Genomic DNA, 23,949 nt, shown 5'->3' with positions numbered 1-23,949 from the left:
TTTTTTTTTTTTTTTTTTTTTTTTCTACGGCTGGCCACAGCTATTTTTCCCCCGAGAATATGTGGGCGCGAGACAGGTGAAGATGGAAATACCGCGGGGAAATATATGTGGCTCTAGATTCGTGGTTCTCCACATCTCACAGGAGGGCAATTTGATGCCCCTGTTATTATTAACAATGAATTTTTTGCGTTTTTTTTTTTAAGTGAAAACTTGTTCAGGCTTCCAAAATTTCACGTCAACAATTCACATTTTGAATAATAAGAATTGTATATGTCACAGGGATGGATTTTAGGTTGAGAACCACGAGCAGATTTCCAAGTATCTTCTTTTTAAATCAAACGTTCTTTCTTTTCTCCAGTTCTGTTTTATTTAGTCAGTTCCTGGGGCTGAACTCCTCTCCCACGCGTAGCCACGGAAATGTAACACCGGCCGATAATCTCGAAACGAATCAACGAAAAATACAGACTTCAGGAAGCATCCAACATATCGCATACCACGCAGAAATTGAATCGTAATACAAGAGATGGTTCACCAATACAATAGACGGTTAGTTTACTTATAATCTATGCCTAATAGAAGTTACATACATTATTAACACTAGAACTACCGAAGCGGTTAAAATGACTAATTCATAATTTTCTTTTAGATATATTACAGATGCAAAATAGCATTTTTTTCAGTGGTTTAAATGATTTTTTTATAAAATACGTGAATAAAAGTTTGTGTATTCTATTGTATTTCTATTCTCTTCACTTTGATATCTCCGATGAAAATTCTATGCTTTGGTCCTTCGTAGTTCCAGTGTTAACATATCTCGCGCCGTAATATACGTAAAAGTATACTTTTCTATATTTAACCACAAAGACGCTGTTATGTACACATCTCATTGCGAAGAGCTGACTTTTACTAGATCTGTACTGCGATATATACAATCTATAAGAAAGAAAAAGAAAAAAAAAAAACAGAGCGCGCTTTTATCGACGTCAATTGCTGATAAAATTCGAATCATTTCGAATTCACTGTATTGCCCGAGCGACAATATTCAGGTGGAAATCAGCCCTGCCCGATGGCAATCCCAATCGCGTTGATTTCGGAATCCTGACGACATCTTTACCTGACAGTATTAGAAGGTTCAACTTCAATCTAATGCTGCCCGGTAAGATGTGAACAGATACTCCGGTCCGATGTTTTTCGCTTTAATCCGCCGTCCTCGGAGTTCGTCTCCCTTGCCCTTTTCGCATCTCTCTCTTCCGTCCGTTCGTCCACGCTGTTCTCGTGGCTCGTTTCTTTTTTTAGCTCGTTCTCCTCGCTTTTTAACCTTCCCTCGCACTCCCTCTCTCTCATTCCCGCTCACACGTCATTCTCGCGCTTTTTTTCCGTTTCTTTTTCTAGGGGGACAATTTTGTTTGCAAACGACATGCGTTTTCCGTTACCGAGTGGGATGATATTATACTTTCTCGAAGTTGGCAACGGGTCACTGGCCGGTATCTTTTAAAACGTTAGTAAACATGTGAAAAAGCGATTCTTAGAGCTTGCAATAAAGCGCAGAAAAGTCACTGTCCGTATCGTACTGCGAGCGTAGAAAAAAAAAAAAAAATGCAGCGAGACCAAGGTGCAAATAAATGCGGCAAGGAGGGAACCAAAAGAAACGGTTGGATTTGGCAAAGAGGAGATAAAGAGAACGACTGGACTGTCAGCAAAAAGTGCGTGAACGTTCGTTATCAATTTGACACGCAATTCGTACATTTTTAGAAGCGTTTAGGATGAGGCAGATCTCTACCAACGAGAGGATATCGCTGACGGAGGATAGGCAAGGCCAAGCGCCGAGGGTAGCGACGCAGGCTGCAAATAGCTGCAAATTCTCACCAAGTACTCATGATTAAACCGTGTGGTGTAAAATTTCCTAACCACGTTTCGCGCTCGGGTCAAGTTCAGTATCTAGAGGGCGCGTCGATCGTAAAATGCCAAATATGCGATTACGACGGTTGCTCTTTTTCCACGTGGAACCGACCGAATAAGATACATCGAACGAAATGTCCCCCCCCCCCCCTTCTCGTCTCTTTTCTTTTTTCTTTTCAAATAGATTCGTTCGCCAAGGCCCATTACCACGGGAGATAACATCGTCTAGATAGGCGAGAGCAGGGTGGAGATGAGGGGGTTGCCTCCAATGGTGGGAGGGGCAAGCATGTTTTATGTAATCACCAACCGACTCTGTTGGGGCTTGGTATTAATACTGGCAATAAATAAACGCCGTCAGGGAGAGAGACTCCGATCCTAAGGCATCTCGCTGTGCTTCGTCTGCCTCTTCCAACTTCCCTCTCTCCACCCTTTTCCACGTACGCCATGGGCGTCGCAAGACTTCTCTCTATCCGCCACAAAAAAATCGCGCCAAACTTCTCTATTCTCCTCTCGTTCTCTACCGCTTTTTCCAGTGACTTTCGAACTTTCCCTTTTTTTTTTTTTTTTTTTTACGTAATGCAATTTGCATTGTGTTACACCACTGACATGCTTGTATTCTTTTTACCTAACGAACAATAAAAATAATCTTACAGATGAGTAATCTAATTTTATGACAGAAACAAAACAGTACGCCGTTACTCCCACGATTTGATTTTCACGGGAGGCGTTCAATTGTAAGTGAATATTTGTTAAACAAATTGCGACGCCTATGCGCACACGTCCACTTTTCTCCTATTCGAACTGCCATTCGTCCATCCGCGTTGCTTTTTTTTTGCTCCACTGAACAAACAACGTACATACTTGCGAATGATTTTAACCATTTGCGTTGGAAATGACGCGCCACGCACGTCGAGAATATTTGACCCAAAATTGCAATATTTTCTCAGTTTTAAGTATATTGAAATATAACCTAGGCAAAACAAACAATAAATTTATTACTTCCTAGTAATTTTTATCCAGTGATATACCGATGAATTCAAAAAGAAGACGAATTATTTCATACGGGTTTGGTCACTCGTTATGGTCCGCGAACCAGTTACCAGCGCAAGAGATTAACATATAAAATCTAAAAAAAAAACAAAATAATCCGTGAGTTTATGTCATCGTGGGACCTGTAGAGCCCAAGTCGAGCGCGCACAGTCAAATGTCCTATACTTATAATGCCTCGACAATACGCCTTTGTCGCAATTATTAGTGCAACAAAACACGCGCTAACAGGGACAGGGGCATTAAGGCGCCCTTTCATCGAAGTTTTTACACCGGCGATCACTTGCGCTTTCAAGTGTTAATTTATTTTCCACTCTTGCCAAAATGAATATCGAATTTTCTTTCACCTGAAATTACCTTGATAATCATTTTCTCAAGTTTATTGTAAACGTACGTACGTGCTTACGTTATTTCCGAGGTTATACGTATGCAAAGGGACTTGCAACGTAAGCAGCTTCTCTCTCTCTCTCTTTCTCTCTCTTTCTCCTTCTTTTCCTTTCTTTTTTCCTGTAGTGTTCAAAGCCACTTCTTCGGTGAATTTACATTTCCGTGTATCTGGTAACCGGTTTTATGAAGCAACTCGCGGCTTGCAACTTAAGCAGGAATTTTTCTTTCTAAGAGATGCTCTTTCTCTCGAGGGAAGGCACGAAATAACACAACCGCGTCGGGACTACTATCTTTGCATAACATTCAGACATGAAATTATTCGAAAGTCGTTCGAAATTCGAAGACTTAACGATTCAATAAAATTCGAAACACCCGTTATATCTGCAACGAAGTAAGAAGAAATTCCGACGATTTTTACGATGTTATTCTTTCCTTTGTTAATTGTACAGCTGCGCATGCGCGCGACGGAATTTGAAATTATTCGAAAATCTTTTCAGGAAGCGATACGTACGAAAATTCGAAAATTTAACGGTTCGATAAAATTCAAAGTGCTCGTTATCTCTGCGACGAAACAGGAAGAAATTCCGACGGTATTTCTACGGTTTTGTTCTTTATTTTGTTCATTGTACAGCCGCGCATGCGCGCGAGGGGATAGACCAGAGAAAGATAAAAATGGCAGGAAGGGAGGGAAAAATAAAAGTTCTCTCGCAACCAGTCATGCCATCCGTCGCTCGTTATCGCGACGACCAGTTGTATCAACGTCTCCGCCTTTATGCAAATGGCCGAAGGCTAATATCCATAATGAGCATTAATCTGTTTCTTTCTTTTTCGCCTCGAAAGAAAAAAGAGAGAGAGAGAGAGAGAGAAAATACTCGGGGTCTTGTGTTCACGACGAGGAGGAATCGAACGTGCTGCGCGTAAAAGAAGAACACGAATACTTCTCTCGATACGCTGTATATTCCGTGATACGGTGAAGTAATTTCACGGGCTGTCGTAAAATTTAATTGGTATACTCTTGGGGAATGTGAATTCTCTCCCATAAATTCTATAAACTCGAAGTCGTCGCTTCTGCTACACGAGAATGTTAAACTAAACTTAAAATGGCATAAATTAATGTTCCAACGTAACTTTTAAGAATTCTAGTCCCGCTCGCTCATCGAAAATATCGCAACCGATGCAAAAAAAAAAAAAAGACGAAGGAAGATAAAATTCAGGAGAACTGAAACGAAAAAGTTTCGATAATTCGCGACAACGAACGTGGAAATTGCATTATACACGCCTCGCAAAAAAGAAAAAAGAAAAAAAAAGAGACACGTGCACACACGTACATGTATGTACAACTGTGTAGATTCTCACGTTTCTCTCGAGAACCTTCGATAATTCCACGGTTCGTTTTGCCTCCTTGTCAGAATCGCGGAAAACAAGGTGGTATAATCGATTCATTACGAAACGCAGTATCATCCGTCGTGCGAACTGACGTAAACAAGGTTTGTATTAATTTACTGTTTGTATTAATTTACTGCGCACAGACGACGGGTGTACGCGTATCCCTCTGTCGGCGACAGATATATATTCGAAAAAGATCGTCGTCATATCCTTGACAGAATTTCTTCCTCGCCATTTGTTTACGCCGCGCCGTTTTTTTTTTTTCCACAGGGCAGAAAGAAAAGGGCCGAGGAAAGAGGTATAATGAGGAAGAGAGAAAGGGGCAGAGGGGGGAGAAAGGAGAAGAGGATACCCGTTGCACAAGTTATATTTAACTGCACCTGCTGGCGCCAGACTACTCGCACACGCGTTCACATGCGCGGTTGCGCGTATCGTACGCGTTGCTATACAAGATGCAACGCGCTCTGGTGTCGAACGTTCGTTTCATTCGACAGGACAAGGGCGTGTGTACACGACGGGATGCGGTAGAACTCTCGGTTTTCTTACTTTGCAATTGCGCTGGATAACTTCGAGCAACTTCAAACGAGATACAAATTTTTATAAATTTTCAATTTCGAATGTTTCAAGCATATGACTTTGTACATTAAATTTCTTTTGTTTTTCAAAAACTTCTAACGCGTTTCTGAAGTTGTTCGAAGAGATTCTTCAACGGCGTGTGTCACGTACCGAGCAGCGTCATACAAAGCCAAATTGCACGGCCCTCTCGATAACATTCCCCTCCTCGACAACGAACCCAAACGAAACGAATCTAATAATAGTCCGGCCAGATCGTGTCCGAATAATTGGTAGGGAACGATACAGAGGAAGGAATATCGGAAATACGAGACTCTAGGAGTGGTTTAGAGGGGAGGGGGCAATATGTGCCTCTTCGTCAAATATGGTGCGCCACCGAACGACCTTAGAAAACCGCTACCCAAAGCGTTTAATTTAATTAAGCCTCGCGAAACATACGGACGACGATGAGCCTGACCAATGGGCGTGACCGACCGTCTAACGACACCCCCGCCTACTCATTTTCAGCGTGCCTCGTGTTCGAGTCGACTCGACGATTTCGATCGACGTGCATACGTTACGCATTTCCTAAAAATACTAAAGAAACGCAACCTGTGACTAAGAAAAAAAAAAAAAAAAGAAAAGAAAATATGACGTAATGAGTTTCTTTTCCGATCGAATAGCCGTAAACGGATGAGAAAAGGAAAGAAGAAAGGGGTAAAAATAGTAATACAAGTGGGCACGTGGTATCCACGTTCAAATTACGCGCGTTACATAATCCTACGATTGTTCCAGGCGCAATGACACAATTATCGGCTTTCGGGAGGATCCTAACGTTGGCCCGCTATCTCTTTCCGCGCGATTTGCCTCTTCAAAGAAACATATGCATATGTATATACATATATATACTCAAATGGTAAAAAAAATTCTCCGCGTGTGTGCAGTTATATCTTACGTCGTAATACGTAAAGGTGTAAAGGGTGGAGAGTAAAATTTTCACTCACCGAACGTAGGCGTTCGTCGCAGACGTTTTATCATTTTCCTTTCGGCTAGCAACATTGACGATCGTCGTCGAGGTTCACAGCCAAATCCTTCGCCGGGTTTTCGATCGATCCTTCACCGAAGGACATGGAACGTGGAGGAGGGCGGACAGGTGCACCATTTCCAGATACGAAGCACGACGCACTCTCAGAGCAAAGTGCACGGAAACGACGGCGGGCTCGACGCCGCCATCCTTCGACGGTTATCGACGAATAGCGGGCAGAGAGGCCGCGAGGAAACAGATTCCCGCCGGGAGATTCGCAGATCACTGAGGAAATCGCACAGGAGGAGGAAAGGTTGTACACGCTGTACACGCGTGGAGTCGCGCAGGCCCGAAAAACCGCACTGTCAGCCGGAAGCGTGGCACACGATCGAGAACGAACGCGAAGGAGTAGGAGACAAACGAGACGGAAGGTGGAGACGAGAGCGTTTCGAACCGAGTAAAAAACCGAGGAACTGACGACCAGCGGAGTGGGGAACGAAACGATGAGACGAGAGTACAGTTGGCGGAACCGTAATTTCCGTACTGGCGCGTTAACTGGCCACAGTTGCCCCTACCACTATTTATAACTTGCACGCGAATATATACGTTTACAAACGAATATTTATTTATATATATCTGTATCTCGAGAATCATGGCCAATTAGCGAAGTTGCAAATTAATTGAAAGAGATGAACTGTAATCTTCGTAATGTCACGTTAACTGGACATCGTTAATCCCTTTTACCAGTTTTTGCAACTTACATACAGAAAACAAACAAATATTTATTTATGTATCCGTGTTTTGAGAATCGTGGTCAATTGACGATGTGCTATTGTAGCGAGGTCGTGAATCAATTGAAAGAGACGAAAGTACAGTTGGAGGAATTGGTCTTCGTAGAGCCGCGTTAACTGGCCACCGCTATCCCTACCAGTTTTTACAACTTACACGCGGAAAACAGACAAATATTTATTTATATATCCGTGTCTCGAGGATCGTGGCCAATTGGCAGAACACTACTGCAGTGAAGTCGTAAATTAAAACGTTGAACGACGAGGCTCGTTGATGTGGGCCATGTATAATGCGTAAAAGCCTTTTCAATATTGGGCTACGAAAATATGGTCTTTAATCGACACGTTTTTTTAGCGCGATTCAACGGTGATGATAAGCAACCTAAACGATAAGTCACGTACAATATACATACAACTGGATCGAAATATATATTTTCAAATTGTACTGCGTGCTTCTAACGCAGTTCGATTAGAACTGTCATGTTAATAAAAATTGTTAAAAATCAAGATTGTCCAGAAAAAGAAGAGAAAAAAAAAAAAAAGAAACAAATGTCCGACATCGGCGAGTTTGACGTCGTACGGCCCTGGAGAGCGAAGCTCTAGATCCTCACGATTCCCAAAACGTCTCAGGTTACTTTACTCGCGCTTCGACTTTCGAAACGTATCAACTTCAGCCCCGGTGGCCGATTACGTATCTCTTTCACCGACTACAGAGTTCCTTCCTCTTTACCGCTAAAACGTGTCCGAAACCGACGTGCACGCGAAACAGGCTTTTTCGTTCGTCGGCGCCTTTTGTTGCCGCCGTTTCTTAATTTCTACCGCGGAACTTCGACTTTATACGAATATCTACTCGCGGGACAACGACGGTCAACGATTGGAGGGCGAAGAAGAACCAAGTTGTAACTCCTCGTCACGCCAACGGGACGACCGCGACGGCGTGTACGAAACTGAACGAACTGCCGGTACCAACGCAGACGAGGATCCAAACTGGTGGAACGAGTGGCGCGGACTAAGCTGCGCGGAGGTTGACGAGAAGTCCACCAGTCACGAGTGCGCGTTTCCATCGCGCCGTCGCGTTTCGAACTGCGAAAGGGGCGTGGGGGTGGGGTGGGGGGGGGGGGGGGGGGGGGGGGATGGAGCGACGTGTGCGTGAGAGTGCGTTCGTCTACCAAACGACGGAAGCGCAGTGGTGGGGGATGGGCTCGCGCGATGCCAGGAGCGGGGATGCAGCTCAACGCACCCCGTGAATGATGCAGGTGACGGGGCACGGATGACGAGACATTAACGCGCCGCTACCTACTACGTGCTCTATTAATTAACTCTTTCGTGGCCACGACTGAAATCTCTGTTTTACGCGCGAGTAAATACTGGCGGATGCAATCAAGTATCAAGTATTCAAGATCTGAGATCAATCGTAATTTGTTACAATTTGGTAACATAAACGACGCGATCGACCTCATTCTTCTAAATTTTAATTCTTATTATCAAAATTAATAATCTTAAAATTCTTAAATTAAAAATCTTAATTGACTTATTAATAAAATAATAATTAGAGTTGTTCTGGGAACAATGATTACACTGTTCTTCGATATGCTCAAATAAATTAGAGTTTTACCATTACTACAGAAGAATAAATAGTAATAATTTACTATAGAGTAATAAAAAATAATAAACAACAAATAACTTTACTACAGAATAAAGTTATTTTACAATTTTATACACATGATTTTATGAAATGATGACTAACGTAGCTACAATTGAAATTTCCATTTTATACATATGTACAAGTATATGCAACATATCAAATAGGTTGAGTTTCAGAATCTAAGATTCAAGAGACTCGTGCCACTGGTAACACAAACGAACCCCATCGATTTCAATTTCCTAAATCTCAGTTCTTATCATCGAAACTAATAATCTCGAATCATTCTCAGAACGACGTGATTCGAATTGTAACGGTCTCCGATGTGCTCGAATAAATTACAATTCCGCCAAGCACAGAATACAAAATGCGAAGTTACTTTATGATCTTATGAATTTACAATATTACCCGATGATTCTATGAAATGTGACTAACGTCCTAAGTAGCTAGTGAAATTCATGTCAACTCGCCAGTCATCGAAAGTAACGTACCAGTTGCAAATACACTTGTACTTTACAACGCGCTGGCACAGAGTGCTTCGTCACCGAGTTCAAGGCTGATAACGCGTCGCATTACAATACAGGCTACCTGCGTATATCTTATTTTTGCTTATTTTTGAACACCGGTTCGTATTTGGTATTCGGAAAGCAATCAGAAATAAATCAGTTATTAACAGTATATGTATATTGAAAGGAAATCCTTCCTTTGCATCCTCGATTGCTAAACACGACAAATGGCTCGTTCGATCCGTCGTCGTAACGATGATTTACAACGTCGTCTCCTCTCGTCGTGTAGTGTAACTTGGGTCGTTGGATGAGATATCACCCCCTGTACCCTACGTTTACGTAACCAGTGCACTTACGTTCTACGTCGGTAATATCTTATCGACGTGGAACGACCTTAGCGACCCTGTGTTTTCTCGTGTCCCAAATTCAAAAAAATTTTATCGCCAAATGGCCGTTGCACGATGACCGAGACTTACGAAATAGGACAGGACTGGCGTCTACGTCTTTATCTATAATGAGCTGAACAGATAAAACGTTCGATGCGCAAGGGGAAACGAGTATACATGGTTGACATTGCATCATCGACTTTACCCGTTTATTGGTATCAATGATGTGATATCGGGACGGATGAAGAGTTTTTCGTTGTAATTAACTTCGAAACGTTTATCTACCGATTATAAATGGTACGTCTTTTCACAAAATAAGAAGATAATACGAAGCTTGACATTCTGTGATTGAAGAAAGAGTAGCTTCCAATTATGAACAAATTGTGAATTAGGTAACGAAATACGTTAAGTAGAATATTTCTAAAAATGGTCAATATACGAGAATCGTAGTTCTACATGTTCAGTTTTATAGCCAACTGTCGTTACAACCTCGTTTATTATCGGAAATTTAAGAAAGCGATAGTAATAAACATAATTTTACAATATAAGTTACAAGAGTGGCTTATATCGCTATAATTCTCAGTACATATATATACATGCATATTGTCAAGTAAACATACTGAATCGAAAAACTCCGTGTCCTACAAATCGTGCATCTTTCAGATGCAAATGCATCTGTTCTTTCTTCCTTCCCCGCGACGACGACGATGGCCATGAATACACAGAAGGCTGAACTCCTCGAATATTTAGCCACGACCACTATGCTTACCGCTAAAACGCATTAATATACCGATTTTTCTCGTTACGCCAGGCTAGAAAATTCGAGGCTGCCCCCGAATGGAAGAGCAAACATTTCAAAAGAAGAATACCTTTACAGAAGCAGTAATTACATGGGCATCTTTCCTTGTGAGAAATTTATTCAACTCTCGTGGAACTTCACTTTGTGAATTTCTTCAAACCATGCAGAAGGTTTCGGTTTGATGGTCAAATTCAAATCAAGAAGAATTTTTTTATCTTTTTAACTATCTTTACGAATCTCTTGCATAGAACAGGCTCGTTGTTGGCTCATTTTCAAAGAGCAAAACGAAAAAGGAAGAAAAACGAGGAAATTGGACATCACGGTCAGCGACACGACACCCGATCGGCATATTTCCTCGGCCACGTCATCGTCGAACAGTGGCCCGGTGGTAGGGCGAGAATTTGCGGAGTGTATTAGTAGGCCATGACGAAAATACCAGGCGGTTCGGATAGTAATAGCGAGCATCTAGACGGCATTGACCGCGCCCGAATCCGCGCGCAGGTCGTTTCCCTGTCGCTCCTCCGTTCCTCGTGTTGCTCGTTAAAAGTCGCATTTAGTTTAGAGGAGGTCTCTCGCGAGGTGCGCTTACATCCAGAGACGTATTTAGAAACGACATCGGCCACCATTGTCGTCGTGGCTCTTTTGGCCGATCGACCGCGAAATCAGGAACCACGAAGAGCAATGCAGAAGCAAACAGACAGCTCCATCGATGACAATTCCTCGTTCCTTTTTCCTTCGATCTCCTTATCCGATAGAACGACGCCTCTTGTCTCGATGAATCGGCGTGGTTTTCAGAACAGTCCTCTCGTTATCTGTCGTTTGTTGCGTTTCCTCGAAATGCTCGTTTGCGATTATTATCGTTAAACGCTCGTCCAGCCTGGAAAAGAATCATCCGATTAGTGATCAGGAGAAAGTCGAATATTTTCAAAACTATTTACATCGGTATTTGAAACTGTATTTGGACTTTACAAAAGACTGTTACATTCTAAATGGATTCTAAATGGATTTCGAATTGAGAAAGAGGACGGATCGATCCGTCGTTTGATCCGATGTTAATTTCGCCCGGGGCGTTATTCTGCCGTACGATTATACCGGAAGCGCGATAGTTCGCCGAGGCAAAGGGAACACAGAGGCCACGCCTAGGTATAAAGCGAGTGAAATACACGAAAGGCTAGGTAGGAAAAGGTCGAGAGTCAGAGTATAGTCTCTTCCTCCCTATATCCCAGCTCCTTCCCTTTTTTTTTTCTCCTTTTATTCTTTTTGTCATCGACCCGATATGCCGCTCCTATGTTTGTCAAACACTGCGTACGCCCTCGTTACCCTGTACGATGGTTCCCAAGAAAGACACGAGATCATTGCCAGAAAATTGAAGTTTTTCCAGAGCCTCCTCGGTCCAAGATTCAACCAGCCATCTTTAATATTTAATTAATAAATTTAATTTAGTCATTAAATAATTGAATTTTACTATTGATAAGTAATTAAATAATAATTAAATTTAATTTGCCAACTAATGTCCAGCCATTACACGTTATGTCTATATACGTACATATATAGCTTCAAAGGTAGCATGTTTTAACTATCTGATGGTTCATTAACGGCAATTAGAATAGCCAATCGTTACGGTTGCATATTTCACAACAGAATTGATTTAAGCAACGTAACGTGTCGCTTGATAAAAGATTGCCCAATGTGCTTGCCCAGTCAATATGTTTTGGTTGGTTCAAAGTGATATTTCCAATGTCCAAATTATGATGCTCAAATTAACACGTTTAACATGCCATGTCGTCTTTCTCACGAATGATGAAAACTTCTAACTGCAGCATATATATACTTAAATCGTCATGTCACCTGACATTGTAGGAACACATTAATTTGAGCCAGTATGACAAAAGTCATGTCACCTGAAATTGTAGGAACACATTAATTTGAGCCAGTATGGCAAAAAAAACCATTTTTGCACCTTTCATCGAAGTTTGTCATTTTGATTGTTAATAACTATACACTGCTGCCAGAAGGGTTTCTCATGCCCTCTGTTTCTCTCACTGTGAAAATATCATTCAGCAGTTTAGTGACGATTGCTGAGAGTTGGCTGGACAAATTATTTGAAAATGTAAAAAACTTGTCAACTGCTCATGAGACAGTCGTTCGATACTACAACGTTGTAATCTATTGAACAATTAGCGACGTCAGTAATTTTCATTCGTTCATTTTGTTGACCACATCGTGCATATCGCAATTGTTTCTGATATTCATAAATGCCGATATTGAAAAACACGACGACAATTCCCTCAAAATGACGAACGTGCGTACAAAGCAACGATGATAATTGCGAACGATCGTGACGATTCTTCCTTTTTTCTTATTTCCATTCTTTTCTTTTCTTTTTTTTTTTTGCAATACTGAACAAGCGCGAAAAAACGTAACAAAATTATAACGAAGGACAAACATAGCCAGATAACCCGAGCAAGTACATACATATATGTACCTACTTCGGTTAGCAACACGATCGTCCGATTATTACGAGAACGATACCAAGCACATGTATATGTGCGCTACGGTATCTGGGGTTATCGTTTCCCTTTTTTTTTCCTCCATTCTGGAGCCAACACTGGGAAGGATCAGAGAGTGGATCACGGGTCATTGGAAGAAGCGACAGGCTGTGCAATCGTTGAGACTGATTTATTCTGCTTCACCTTTTCCTTTTCTGTCTTCAATTTTGATCACCTAAAACAAGCAAAAAAGAAAAAAAAAGAAAAAAAGTTGAAAAATCGACTTATCCTCTAATATATATTTTAGAAACAAAATCCTTATTTTATCATGATGATATTTTATGTATATTTTATGTATACATGATATTACATGTATAGTAAAAGATACATACATGTCCGTATGCCTTAACTTCAACCTAATACTATAGTGTTATGAAACTACACGATTAACATAGTTGCATGGATTATTTTGTTCATCCTTTTATTAATTTATCCCACGCCCTGATAATACAGATTAGAAAACCTCATTGAATAGGTTGAAGGTTTTCACATTTAAGTCTACGTGGGAAAATTCCAGAAAATACAAATTACTCGTCCCGTGCTCCCTCCATCGTACCGATCTAGAAAGATGAAAAACGTAGAATATTACAACTACGATTCACAGCTGTTTTTACAAGTACGTAAGAAACTCATATTTGTTACCCATTCTAGCATACAGAAGTCGCAAGATTTTCGTTTCTGTGTAGCAGAATTCTGGAATAAATGGAAAGGACATCGCCGCAAACGAATTGTATTGGCCGTAATCGCACTATATACATATGCACGTTCGAGAAATGTTTAACATGCAAATGTTGTCGCAGTCCGTCACTTCGAGGGTCTCCGTATCCGTTGACGTCACGTTGACCTAACGACCTCGCCGAACTTTGCGCCGCATTAACATATCGATTTACAACCATTTATGTATGTTCGATTTCCGTTCGAGAAAACATTTCCAATTGGAACGGCGGCATCAGAGTCGTTAAAGCGGCGGCGTCGCCGTTGGCTCGCATTTTCATTTTTAATTCGTCGTTGCACAGCTGTTTGACGATGATTCGCAGGAATTTTTAGTCCTTCAACTTGCGATGATTCTCGAAGGAGACGTTACGCGTCGATAATCGACGTTGACAACGTGCCTTAATTAATTCACGATGAGATCCGCCACCGAGCCTCGTTGCCCCAAGAACAATAGCAGATAATCGTTCAGTCCTGCTGGGAATAATGCATACTTCAGTCAGTGTTTACATGCTAACTTCACCGACGTGTCTTCGTAATTGATGATGGATCGTAAATCTCGGTTGCATTGTGATTTTGCTGCACTTTACGATATTTACAGATCTTTACGAATGTTTGGGTAAGAAAAAAGTAGAATATTGTACGCGAAAGCATCAGTGCTTGAAGTGTAATGTTAAAATGCGATAACATTAAGCGTCGATCAATTTATAGCCTTTTCTTCTGCATATCTTATCTTCCCTAAATGACAGCAATTATTACAAAAGATAATTTATTGTTTAAATCGATAATCGATGTACAAATCCAACATAAACTTATGAATTTAAAAAAAAATACCTTTCGCTGCAAGATCGAGAAATAGTAAACGAATGATGTACATATGTATATATGTATTATCACGGATGATATTATTTTGACACCATGGCTTTAGTATGTCAGGTTTTGTGTTACGTGCTGCCATAATACAGGCGTTTCACGAATTAATTGAGAAATCGAATGAGCACTCAGCCGGTAATTGCTAGGTCGATAAGTAGTTCAGTCCTTCCATAATTACGTGCTTTTTATTGTCATTGACTATACAAAGTGGATAGTGTGAAGAGTGTGAAGAAGTTACGAAAACCAAATTTATAGGTTATAAATTTTATTTCATACAACTTGGACAGTAAGAAGTTATGTATGATAAATATTTTAGCATTAATATTATATCATATAATAATAGGACTGGACTAAACATAAGTATACCTTAATTCTTTATATCATACGTATTGTTTGTATTTATAACAGAAATTCATTATTTATTGAATGTTGAATTGAATGTCTATCTCATTTATCGTCTATCTTTGATTTTTGCATATAACATCTAAATAATACTCTTTCAAAGTGTACTGCTTTTTCTTAGGTTTTGAACAGGGTATTTCATCATCTGAATTTGTGTCCATATCTGATGAAATATCTGTTGTTGAATTATTGTTTATTATTTGTGACGAATTATTGTTGATGTCATAAAATTTCTCATAGAATGCCAGAAAGCTGAATCTTCTTAATCTTTCTAAAATTGATAATGAAAGTGCATTTGTGGCCATTTCATAAGCTTCTTGTAAAGGCTTTTTGTAATCAATTCCATTAAACTTTGTCTGTAATAAGAGTCATTGTTATTTATAGTAAAACTGGAGAATTAAATTGGATAGAATTAAATTACCTGTCTAATAAGTGTAGTATATTTATTTGTTTTAAATGATTTAATATTTCCCTTGGAAATCCAGTTACTTTCAAGTTTTTCTTTGTTAAAAAATGTGACATAGTATTTGTTCTACAAATTATTTATATATACTTTCTATAAGTACCTTATTTACATATACCTTCTATAAAAGCTGTATTATATAGAGAAAAAAATATAATCTTACAGGTTTAAGAGAATTTTTAGGTAATTTATAATATGTGCAAGTTTCAGGACAATCGTTAACGATACCAGGCCACCATGGATAGCCTTTAATACGTGCCCAAACAATGCTACCTGCATTGTAATCGTTTTCAATTAAGTCAGTTTTGATGGCTTGTGATTTTGGATGTTCTGGTACATCACAAGATGCCATTGATTTATCTGTGAAGTCACGCAATGATATTAAACATGTATGAAATACACAAAATATTACAAAGCAAACTATGTACAGACCAGAATTCATTTCGCAATACCATAGTTTAGGCACATCTACCGGATCATGGTAACTTTCAATGTATCTCCATTTTTTACATTTTTTCCTACAGCACTCAATCCATAAACCAACGTCCCTTCTAGGCTGTAGCCAGTATAATTTCTCTTTCCAATCAAGATTATCGTCACATTGTGACAACACCTCTGCATTTGGATTGAATACTGACGAACAAAAAGAAAAAGAAAGAAAGATCAATAATATCATTTCAATGGTACAATAAATTCTATTAAAAAATATCCGAGACGTTTTTAAGTTTGCGTAAATTTTACTCATTATAAATCTCTTAGTTTATAAAATGGTATTATATCATACAATCTTATTACAATCTTTCCCTTAATAGTAACGTACTTATTATAATTAAATTAACAGCTAACGTGTACTGTTATACGCGAAAATGTGTCAATTTCCCTTTGCCACCGGTCTCTGTAGTTCTCGGCGTGTGCATGTGCATTTTCTCACACTTTGTATACCTACCTACAGATTCTTGTGCTACATTGTTTCTGCTATTTTCTACAATACTTTTGTCGTTTTCTTTGTCATCCGTATGCATCTTAATCCTGTCTAATTTCGCGCGTAATCCACGCATCTGACTCTGCGTGCAATCTAATCTATTGCATTTCGTTGCACGTTGTTTGTGAAACGTGTCGTTTGATTGGTCAAATTGAACGTTAATGCCGCTGTCTGTGTTGGTTGAGGAATTGTCCAGTTCGTCGTCGGTGTAGTGTAACTTCTTCGGCCTTAAATCGCCCTTCTTCACTTGCTTCTTGAACTTCACTGGCGCCCTCGGCGTTTTTACGTATATCTTCTCCACTGGTGGTGTAATGTACGAGTTGCACGTATTCTCGAACGATTGTTTGCAAAACAAATTGGACTGTTGAAAGATATTCAGACAATATTAAGACAGAATTTTTTAGTCAATTTCTCAAAATAATTGTCACTCAGATACGCGATACCTGCGACGACAAATTTGAGGACGAATTGAAACACTTTATCTCGGTCAGCCTCCACGTTTCAAACAGACTGGGAGTTCGTTGATTCAGATCCGATCGTTGAAACAGAAAATTTCTCCCCTGCATACCGTTTCGAGTTGGTCGTTGCATGACTGGACCCCGGGCTTAAATATTGCGACACTGTGTACGAAGAGAAAATATTTAACGGCACTCTATCTTCATCGGACGAAAACGGCTCAATTTATCAGAAAAAAATCGCGTTCGCGGGAATGACTAAAAGTGGCGATTGAACGAGAAACCCGCCGCGTCTATAACGGGGTTCGCATACCCATTCGCACGGTATTTGTTGCAAAGCAACGCCAACCAATAGGAATCCAGCTTTCCTAACAAATGAGAAACACGCGTGTCTATAAGGTGTGTCGCCGAGGTACAGAGTTTTTAGAATTCTTTTCTTTCATCTATCTAAATTGTGCTGTTCACATGTTGTTCAAATTGGCTGTACAATTGTTAAAAGTCGCGTGATTTCGACAGAAGCGTCAGCTTAGTCGTTTCGAAGTTTCGTAATTGCCGCCTACGCTGTCATTGGTCGACGAAGATTTCGTCGCGCGCAGTCGTATTCCAATTCGATTGCGATTCAAAAGAGTACGAGTGGCGTCGGTTATACACATCTGACGCAGCCTAGTGCATCGGATCTTTTAAAAATTTGTAAAAATATTTAAACAGTGAGATAGTCAATTATGTTCAGTTATTATATTCAGTCGTTATTGTATTAAAACAATCAGTTATTTCTTTGTTCATTTTTATATCAACTTATTTAGACGTATCATTTAATGACATCGCATCACTTCTATTTTGATAAGTAAGTGACATTTCTGAATACTGATTCCTTACATTTCCTAGCATGAGACAGAAATATTAATTTCACTGATATTAAATTTATTTTAATTAGCTCACATTAATATTAGTATTAATACTAATCGATTAATATACTTATAAATTTAATTAACTTTGGAATCGTATGACGAAATATTTATTAATAGGTTATATCTAAACTATTATGATAAATAATAAATTAACAAATTAAATCGTTTACTAATCATTTATTATTGATATAAATTATAATATATTACTAATATAAATAACATATATATTATTATATATAATAGTATAATAATTCGATAATATAATTATATTAATAATATATACAAATAAATATTAATTACATCATTTCTGTTAGTATTAAAAGTATGTATAATTGTACATAACTGACGGAATAATCTTATGCGTTCATGTATATATATATATATACACACACACACATAACAGTGCAGAAACGTTATGCGTAAACATATCGTCTTTTAGAATATTCAGACCTCGAAGGGTGCTGTGTTTGTACGGTATTCGAAAAATCGTTCTCGGCCAATAGGACACCGTCTCGGAGCCGAAGACTGCCGAAACTGCGCTCGACTCGGCTCGGGTACCCACATAGAAAATGGAGTTTGAGCAAAGCAAGCAAAGCAGCTATTCGCCATCGTTGATGGGCGCACAACGACAGTTCGAAGCTGGGTGCATTGCGTATTTTCTGACAAACGTGGACTTTTGTGCTTAATGCGATCGTAAGGCGGATCGAAGTGAAACCAAAGCTGGATGCAAATCGTTTAGCGGTAAGTTCGCACGCTCGGCAAAGCATTTAATGGGAGATATCCGATACGAAAGCTCTGGGCATAGGCGACCATTCGTTTACTAAACGCCATAAACCACGATCTGCGCATGCGCAGTCGCGGGAACGATAAATTTCTACAGAGGACCGGAATATACAGTGGATCGAAACGATGTTTTCACGCTCAATCCTGTTGCAATAATCTTCTACGCGCGAATTTCGCACTAATAAAAGTTACTTCGCAAAAAATCGTTCTACGTATAAAAATAACGTGCACGACAGTTATTTTCAATCGTATTGTTATATACAATATGTAAGAAAATTGAGTCAAAAAAGATATTTGTACAATTACTTTTAATTTCTTTTTTTTAGAACTTGTCGAAGAAAAACGGTACGATGCTACGCTGACTTCGTTTTGATCTCACTTTTAAAATTAGATGGAAACATTTAATGATGTCGTTTAAGAAAGAGCGTAATGACTTTGATTCTTTATTCAATAATAAAAAGTATCTTAATGTTTTTATCGCTGAAATTTGTTGTCAACTGAATGTTGATTCATTTGACTAGGTTATTGTGAAAAGAAATGTACAAGTAGTTTTTTTTTTTATTCATTGTTTCCTATCGCAAATATTTCGCGGCATGGCAAATGACGAAGTCAAGTCTTCTTTTATAAGTACGATCAGAAATTCATGTATACAGAATCCATGCATTAATTAATTTTTTTATGTAATAATATATTCGTAATAAAACGAGATTAAACTGTCTTTAAATTGTACAGCAACATCTTCTGTTTTTTGATTCAATGTAATGTCAGCTCAAAATTTTATTTCTGAAGTTTCGTCGATTTACTTTTGTTATTTACGTTGAGTTGTCATTCTTCAAGTAACATTTATTAACAATTTGTTCGTAGTACAAAAGCTAACTATATTGCTTCTTTCAGATTCCAAAAGATGTCATCCGCACAAGTTGATCGGTCCACCAAAGTGGGTCACATTACTAAGAAGGAGAATGAAAAGTCGAGAAAACAGTTTAGTGCTTCTCACAAAAAGCACAAGCACGAAGACAGTCGTCACTTTAAGTTTGGTAGAAAACGTTTACAGAGTTTTACTAGCAATGGTAAATTCTTTCCACCATATAAACGTAGAAAGAAGGAGGGTGTGATTATTCCACCTACAAAGTTCTTACTGGGTGGTAACATACGTGATCCTTTGAATTTGAATAGCATGCAAGATGAGGAAATAAACAGAGCTATGAACGCTGTTACACCCAAGTCTAGCCCATTGCCCACACCTAGGCACAAGAAAGAGGTTATTGAAGTTATAATTCCACCAAATATCTGTGATCCTTTGAATCTAAGTAATTGTAATGACAATGATGAATACGAGAAACAGCTTATATCTCCAACTAAAAAAGGTTCTAAGCGACGAAATAGAAAGAAAAAACGGGCGTCTTCCGGTTCTGGGAATGATGCAAGTGAACCGACAGAGACTAAAATTAAAGATTGTGATGCTGTTGATATCACAGAACCTATAGAACTGAATGCTTCAGAGAAAATTGAGACGGAACAGCAGCAACCGGCACCAAATTTACCATCAGTCAATCCGTCGAACCAGCTTAAAGAGACAAAACCAGAAAGTTCGCAAAAAGACAAAAATAAATTGCGTTTGAAAGGTTTAGAGGAACCTAAAGACAAAAGATTAAGAAAGGTGGATGTTAAAGATAAAATTGTCAGTCCTGTTATTCCTCAACCTGGAGAGTGGAAGCCTAGACCACTCCATAGGCCGAGTCAAGACAAGAAAAAGAAACAAAAAATGCCCAAGTTCAGAGAGAAAGATGCTCATTATCAATATGGAAATTACAACAGGTACTACGGGTACCGCAATTCTCAAAATGAAACGGACACAAGACTGACAGCATTTGCACGGTGTAAACATTTATTCATCGACAAAGATGTATTAGACATTGGTTGCAATATTGGTCACATTACTCTTTCTGTTGCAAGAGACTTTTCTGCTCGCAGCGTAACTGGTATTGACATTGACCGAACACTCATCAATATAGCTCGAAAAAATATTAAACATTATGTCAATTGTGCACAGTCTCCTGCTGGTAACGAGGAGAGTGATCACCAAGATGTAAACTACTTTCCAATATCTATGCCAATTATCTATGGTCCAGTTGACATTCCAGGTTTCACAAAAGATAAAAGTCACAGAGGTTTCCCTTACAATGTCACTTTTGTACAGGTATTGTATCAGATTGCACGTATGATTACATCAAAATGAATTTAAGTTTCCAGAAGTTTAAATATATATATATATTTTTAGGGCAATTACGTGCTTGAGGACGATTCTCTGTTATGTACAGAACAACCGCAGTTCGACACGATCCTCTGTTTATCGATAACTAAATGGATACATTTAAATTTCGGAGATGCAGGCTTAAAACAGGCTTTCAGGCGTATGTACGCACAATTACGCCCCGGTGGGGTTTTAATACTAGAACCCCAAGGTTGGAGCAGTTACTGCAAGAAAAAGAATCTTACTGTGAGTATTTCCATGACCTATGTTAAAAAGTATTATTATTAGTACGAAATAAAAAGTATATTAATTTGCTTTCCTGTCGTCACAGGAACGGATATACAAGAATTACCAGAATATTGAATTTCGACCGCACAGCTTCACGCAGTATCTCTTATCTTCTGAAGTCGGCTTTTCCAAATGCGAAATCTTATCGATCCCGCCGCACCCATCGAAGGGATTTCAACGGCCGATCCACTTGTTCACTAAAGCTGGCCCGTCACACGGCAGTTTAAATAATTTTGTGAAAAACGCAACAAAGAAGAGACAAAAGGAGGACGGAGAGAGATTGGAACAAACGGAGAGACAAGACGAAAAGAGGAGTAGACCGGAACAAGAACGAAAGGATGAAGAGAGGAGAAAATCGGAAGAGGAGCGAAAGAATGAAGAGAGGAAAAACTTGGAGAATCCAACTTAATTCCGTGGAGGAACAGTTTGCGGGGTAGTGCCGGACTTTTTACCGGCTAAAACCTCTACAGTGGCCTACCTCGGCGCGGTCAGTGAAGCTTTAAGAAATCCATCACGGAGCTCCTGCCGCGCCGCGATTAGAGCCCGTCCTCGACGGAGGTCAATGATCCCCCTGTTGTATCTTAACTCCGCGTAGAACCGCGGTATAAGGTATAATTTTTAAACCTAGGTATCAGGTTTTTTTCTTTTTATTCGTTCTATTTTATACAATGTTAAAGCTTTTGGTACTTTTTGTGCTTGTTGTGGTTATAACGATCCAGATTAGTAGATAAGACTTGCCATTTGGATGTAAAATACTAAAAGTTATCTACTTAGAAAATCATTCTTCCCATTGGAAAAGATTGGATCGAAATGTTACATCTGACAACTTTTTTACAAGTATTGATTTACTGAATTGGAACTGTACGCAAAAATCGAAAAGATTTGCCAAGAAATTCACTAGAATCGTCGTAAGACTTGTTATTTATTTCAATAAAGAGAAAAGATATTTTAAAATTCGAATCTATTCCAATTTTAGGACTTGTCTGAAATTACCAATGAAATATAATTAGTTATGAAGTGCATAAACGACACTGAAAACCTCAATATTGTGTGGAGAAAGTGAATGAATAAAAAAGAAAAAAAGAAGCTGATACTTGTGTCTAAAGAGACTAATCGATGGCCGTGCGATTGTTAATATTAGAGATAAAACAAAGAGAAAAAGAAAATATTACGAAAGCTTCCAGAACGTGGATGTACAGGCGGCTTTCCTTCTTGTATTATCTAGTCTGTATATCATAGAAGAAGAATGGAATAATCACCCGGCAGTTTCACTTTGTAGTTTGGAACGAGATTTTGTTTTCGATTCAAAACTTTCTTGCACGTTCCGCGAAACATTCCTGTTCAAGAATGTTTCATGCGCTTACGCTCGTAATTATACGTTATTTATTGAAATTCCATTTGTAAGAGAGTCATTTTTCACGCACTGTTTATTGCGAATTAAATTGACAATGAGATGCAGAGCGTGGCATACCGTGAAACGAATTAAGCATTGAAACAGATTGAAAACACGATGGACAAAAAAATTGTTTAGTAATTAATAATAATTGATTTTTTCTCTTAAAGAAATTCCATTGATTATATATATATATATTTTTTATTTATTTGTTTTTGTTTCCTTTAAATTTTAAAAACCATTGTTTTCCCTGAGCTGCTTTCCTTGGCGCATAAACGTCTCGAACACGAATGTGTCCGACATGTTCGTACCTTTTTATCCTTGAATAGTTGTCGGCTGGTGCGATACGCTGTTCGATAAAAAGATAAAGAAAAGATGTTTTTCAGAGGAGGAAAGGAGACGTGAGTGTGTTACGTTTGAGAGGATGAAAAGAAAATGAACCACTTAGACGCTTATCAAGAGCACTTATAGTGTAAGAAATAAAATTATTAATAATAAAGAATCGGTTTGAGTTACTAGCTGTGTATACTTCACTCTTCACTCGATTACCTATAGCAAAAAAAAAAAAAAACAAAATTCTTAATTGATCTTTTAGAGTGTGTTTAATAGTTGGTGGTAATGATTGAATCGTTTTGTATCTAATGTGCAGAATTTATTAAGATAGCTTTCCTACACTGTTACGATTTTATGCTAAAGATTCGAGGGATCGTTTGAATCCTTTTCGTTTTTGTTTCAGGACGCATCGAAGACCAAAATTCAGTTTACGCCTGCTATTGAAACATTTTTCTTTTTTTTTTCCTCTTTTATACTGATTCTCACAGTATACATGAATTTGTTCGCTTCCGTGGATATTTCAAGATCTCTCATTCCAAAAATGATTTGCAAATTTCTTTCAAGAAAGTAACAAGTGCAGCCCAAATATTCAATAATACAATAACGCAAGGGCACAGTGTCAATGAAATGTTAACAAAGATTTGGTTTACGGTGATCAATCAGAATCACCGACAGAGAAAGCAGCATGTATTTTCCAACATGCAGGCTGTGAAAAAATTTCGAACTCGATGCCATGGCAGTGACGATCCCGAGCATAGCTTAACATGAGAGATTCTCAGTGTTATCATTTGCATCTACCACTATGTATACATATATATAATATATATATTTCTTTAATAGTAACATATCGTTTAAACTCTGTATACTTTTCCCTATATTTTATCAACTTTGTTCTCTCTCTAGAAATGGGTGTGAACAAAAGGGGAAGAAAAATCGACGGAGAGGCGCGTTGACCCGCAACAGCATTTTCTCTAAAATCTTCGAAACAATGAAGAGAAACAAATTGACCGTCGTCGCGACACGAGAGTGCGTGTAACATTCATCCGTATCTTCGTCTCAACGTTTGTTTAAAATCTATATTCATTACTTAAAATCTACCGAGGGGCGCCAGCGCCTTAAATATTGCACGCTCCTGAACG

General features: G+C 38.9%; 2 protein-coding genes and 2 long non-coding RNA genes across 8 annotated transcripts; 2 read left to right on the top strand and 2 right to left on the bottom strand.

The window, feature by feature from the left end:
* Positions 1 to 8,814: 8,814 nt before the first annotated feature.
* Positions 8,815 to 13,921, bottom strand: LOC122531771. 2 transcript variants are annotated; one of them, XR_006307391.1, is made up of 5 exons: positions 13,608 to 13,921; positions 13,298 to 13,525; positions 11,963 to 13,140; positions 10,487 to 11,828; positions 8,815 to 10,388 (listed from the first exon to the last, which is right to left on the bottom strand). It is a non-coding gene; the product is annotated as an uncharacterized LOC122531771 (long non-coding RNA). The 2 variants fall into 2 exon arrangements; XR_006307389.1 differs by having other exon boundaries at positions 8,815 to 11,828.
* Positions 13,922 to 14,193: 272 nt separating this feature from the next.
* On the top strand, positions 14,194 to 16,071 carry LOC122531767. Of its 3 annotated transcripts, none has more exons than XR_006307381.1 (3): positions 14,194 to 14,295; positions 15,619 to 15,895; positions 15,970 to 16,071. It is a non-coding gene; the product is annotated as an uncharacterized LOC122531767 (long non-coding RNA). The 3 variants fall into 3 exon arrangements; XR_006307383.1 differs by lacking the exon at positions 14,194 to 14,295 and adding an exon at positions 14,308 to 14,909; XR_006307382.1 differs by lacking the exon at positions 14,194 to 14,295 and adding an exon at positions 14,309 to 14,909 and having other exon boundaries at positions 15,625 to 15,895.
* LOC122531766 (zinc finger CW-type PWWP domain protein 1-like) lies at positions 14,783 to 17,248 on the bottom strand. Its single transcript, XM_043659960.1, has 6 exons — positions 16,840 to 17,248; positions 16,361 to 16,757; positions 15,847 to 16,047; positions 15,578 to 15,774; positions 15,373 to 15,483; positions 14,783 to 15,307 (listed from the first exon to the last, which is right to left on the bottom strand). Exons 1-6 carry the CDS (start codon positions 16,984 to 16,986, stop codon positions 15,008 to 15,010), a joined length of 1,353 nt encoding a protein of 450 aa, XP_043515895.1. The 5' UTR covers positions 16,987 to 17,248; the 3' UTR covers positions 14,783 to 15,007.
* Positions 17,249 to 18,198: 950 nt separating this feature from the next.
* LOC122531765 (probable RNA methyltransferase Y17G7B.18) lies at positions 18,199 to 23,653 on the top strand. 2 transcript variants are annotated; one of them, XR_006307380.1, is made up of 5 exons: positions 18,199 to 18,500; positions 19,437 to 20,742; positions 20,824 to 21,042; positions 21,128 to 22,949; positions 23,214 to 23,653. XR_006307380.1 is itself a non-coding variant. In XM_043659959.1 (4 exons), exons 2-4 carry the CDS (start codon positions 19,447 to 19,449, stop codon positions 21,491 to 21,493), a joined length of 1,881 nt encoding a protein of 626 aa, XP_043515894.1. In that variant the 5' UTR covers positions 18,199 to 18,500; positions 19,437 to 19,446; the 3' UTR covers positions 21,494 to 23,653. The 2 variants fall into 2 exon arrangements, 1 of the variants encoding a protein (XP_043515894.1); XM_043659959.1 differs by having other exon boundaries at positions 21,128 to 23,653.
* Positions 23,654 to 23,949: the final 296 nt, after the last annotated feature.

Source organism: Frieseomelitta varia, unplaced genomic scaffold (genome assembly GCF_011392965.1).
Source record: "Frieseomelitta varia isolate USP_RPSP 00005682 unplaced genomic scaffold, Fvar_1.2 scaffold_412, whole genome shotgun sequence".
NCBI lineage: Eukaryota > Metazoa > Arthropoda > Insecta > Hymenoptera > Apidae > Frieseomelitta > Frieseomelitta varia.
This window is presented reverse-complemented; position numbering and strand designations above follow the sequence as displayed.

Excerpts from the sequence above, each read along its gene's own strand:
- LOC122531766 (XM_043659960.1), bottom strand. The coding sequence starts at position 16,986 with ATGCAACGACCAACTCGAAACGGTATGCAGGGGAGAAATTTTCTGTTT. Across the intron at positions 15,775-15,846 it reads GTATTGCGAAATGAATTCTG|ATAAATCAATGGCATCTTGT; the intron begins GTCTGTACATAG and ends GTGACTTCACAG. Across the intron at positions 15,308-15,372 it reads ATACTACACTTATTAGACAG|ACAAAGTTTAATGGAATTGA; the intron begins GTAATTTAATTC and ends CTCTTATTACAG.
- LOC122531765 (XM_043659959.1), top strand. The coding sequence starts at position 19,447 with ATGTCATCCGCACAAGTTGATCGGTCCACCAAAGTGGGTCACATTACT. Across the intron at positions 20,743-20,823 it reads ACAATGTCACTTTTGTACAG|GGCAATTACGTGCTTGAGGA; the intron begins GTATTGTATCAG and ends ATATATTTTTAG. Across the intron at positions 21,043-21,127 it reads GCAAGAAAAAGAATCTTACT|GAACGGATATACAAGAATTA; the intron begins GTGAGTATTTCC and ends CTGTCGTCACAG.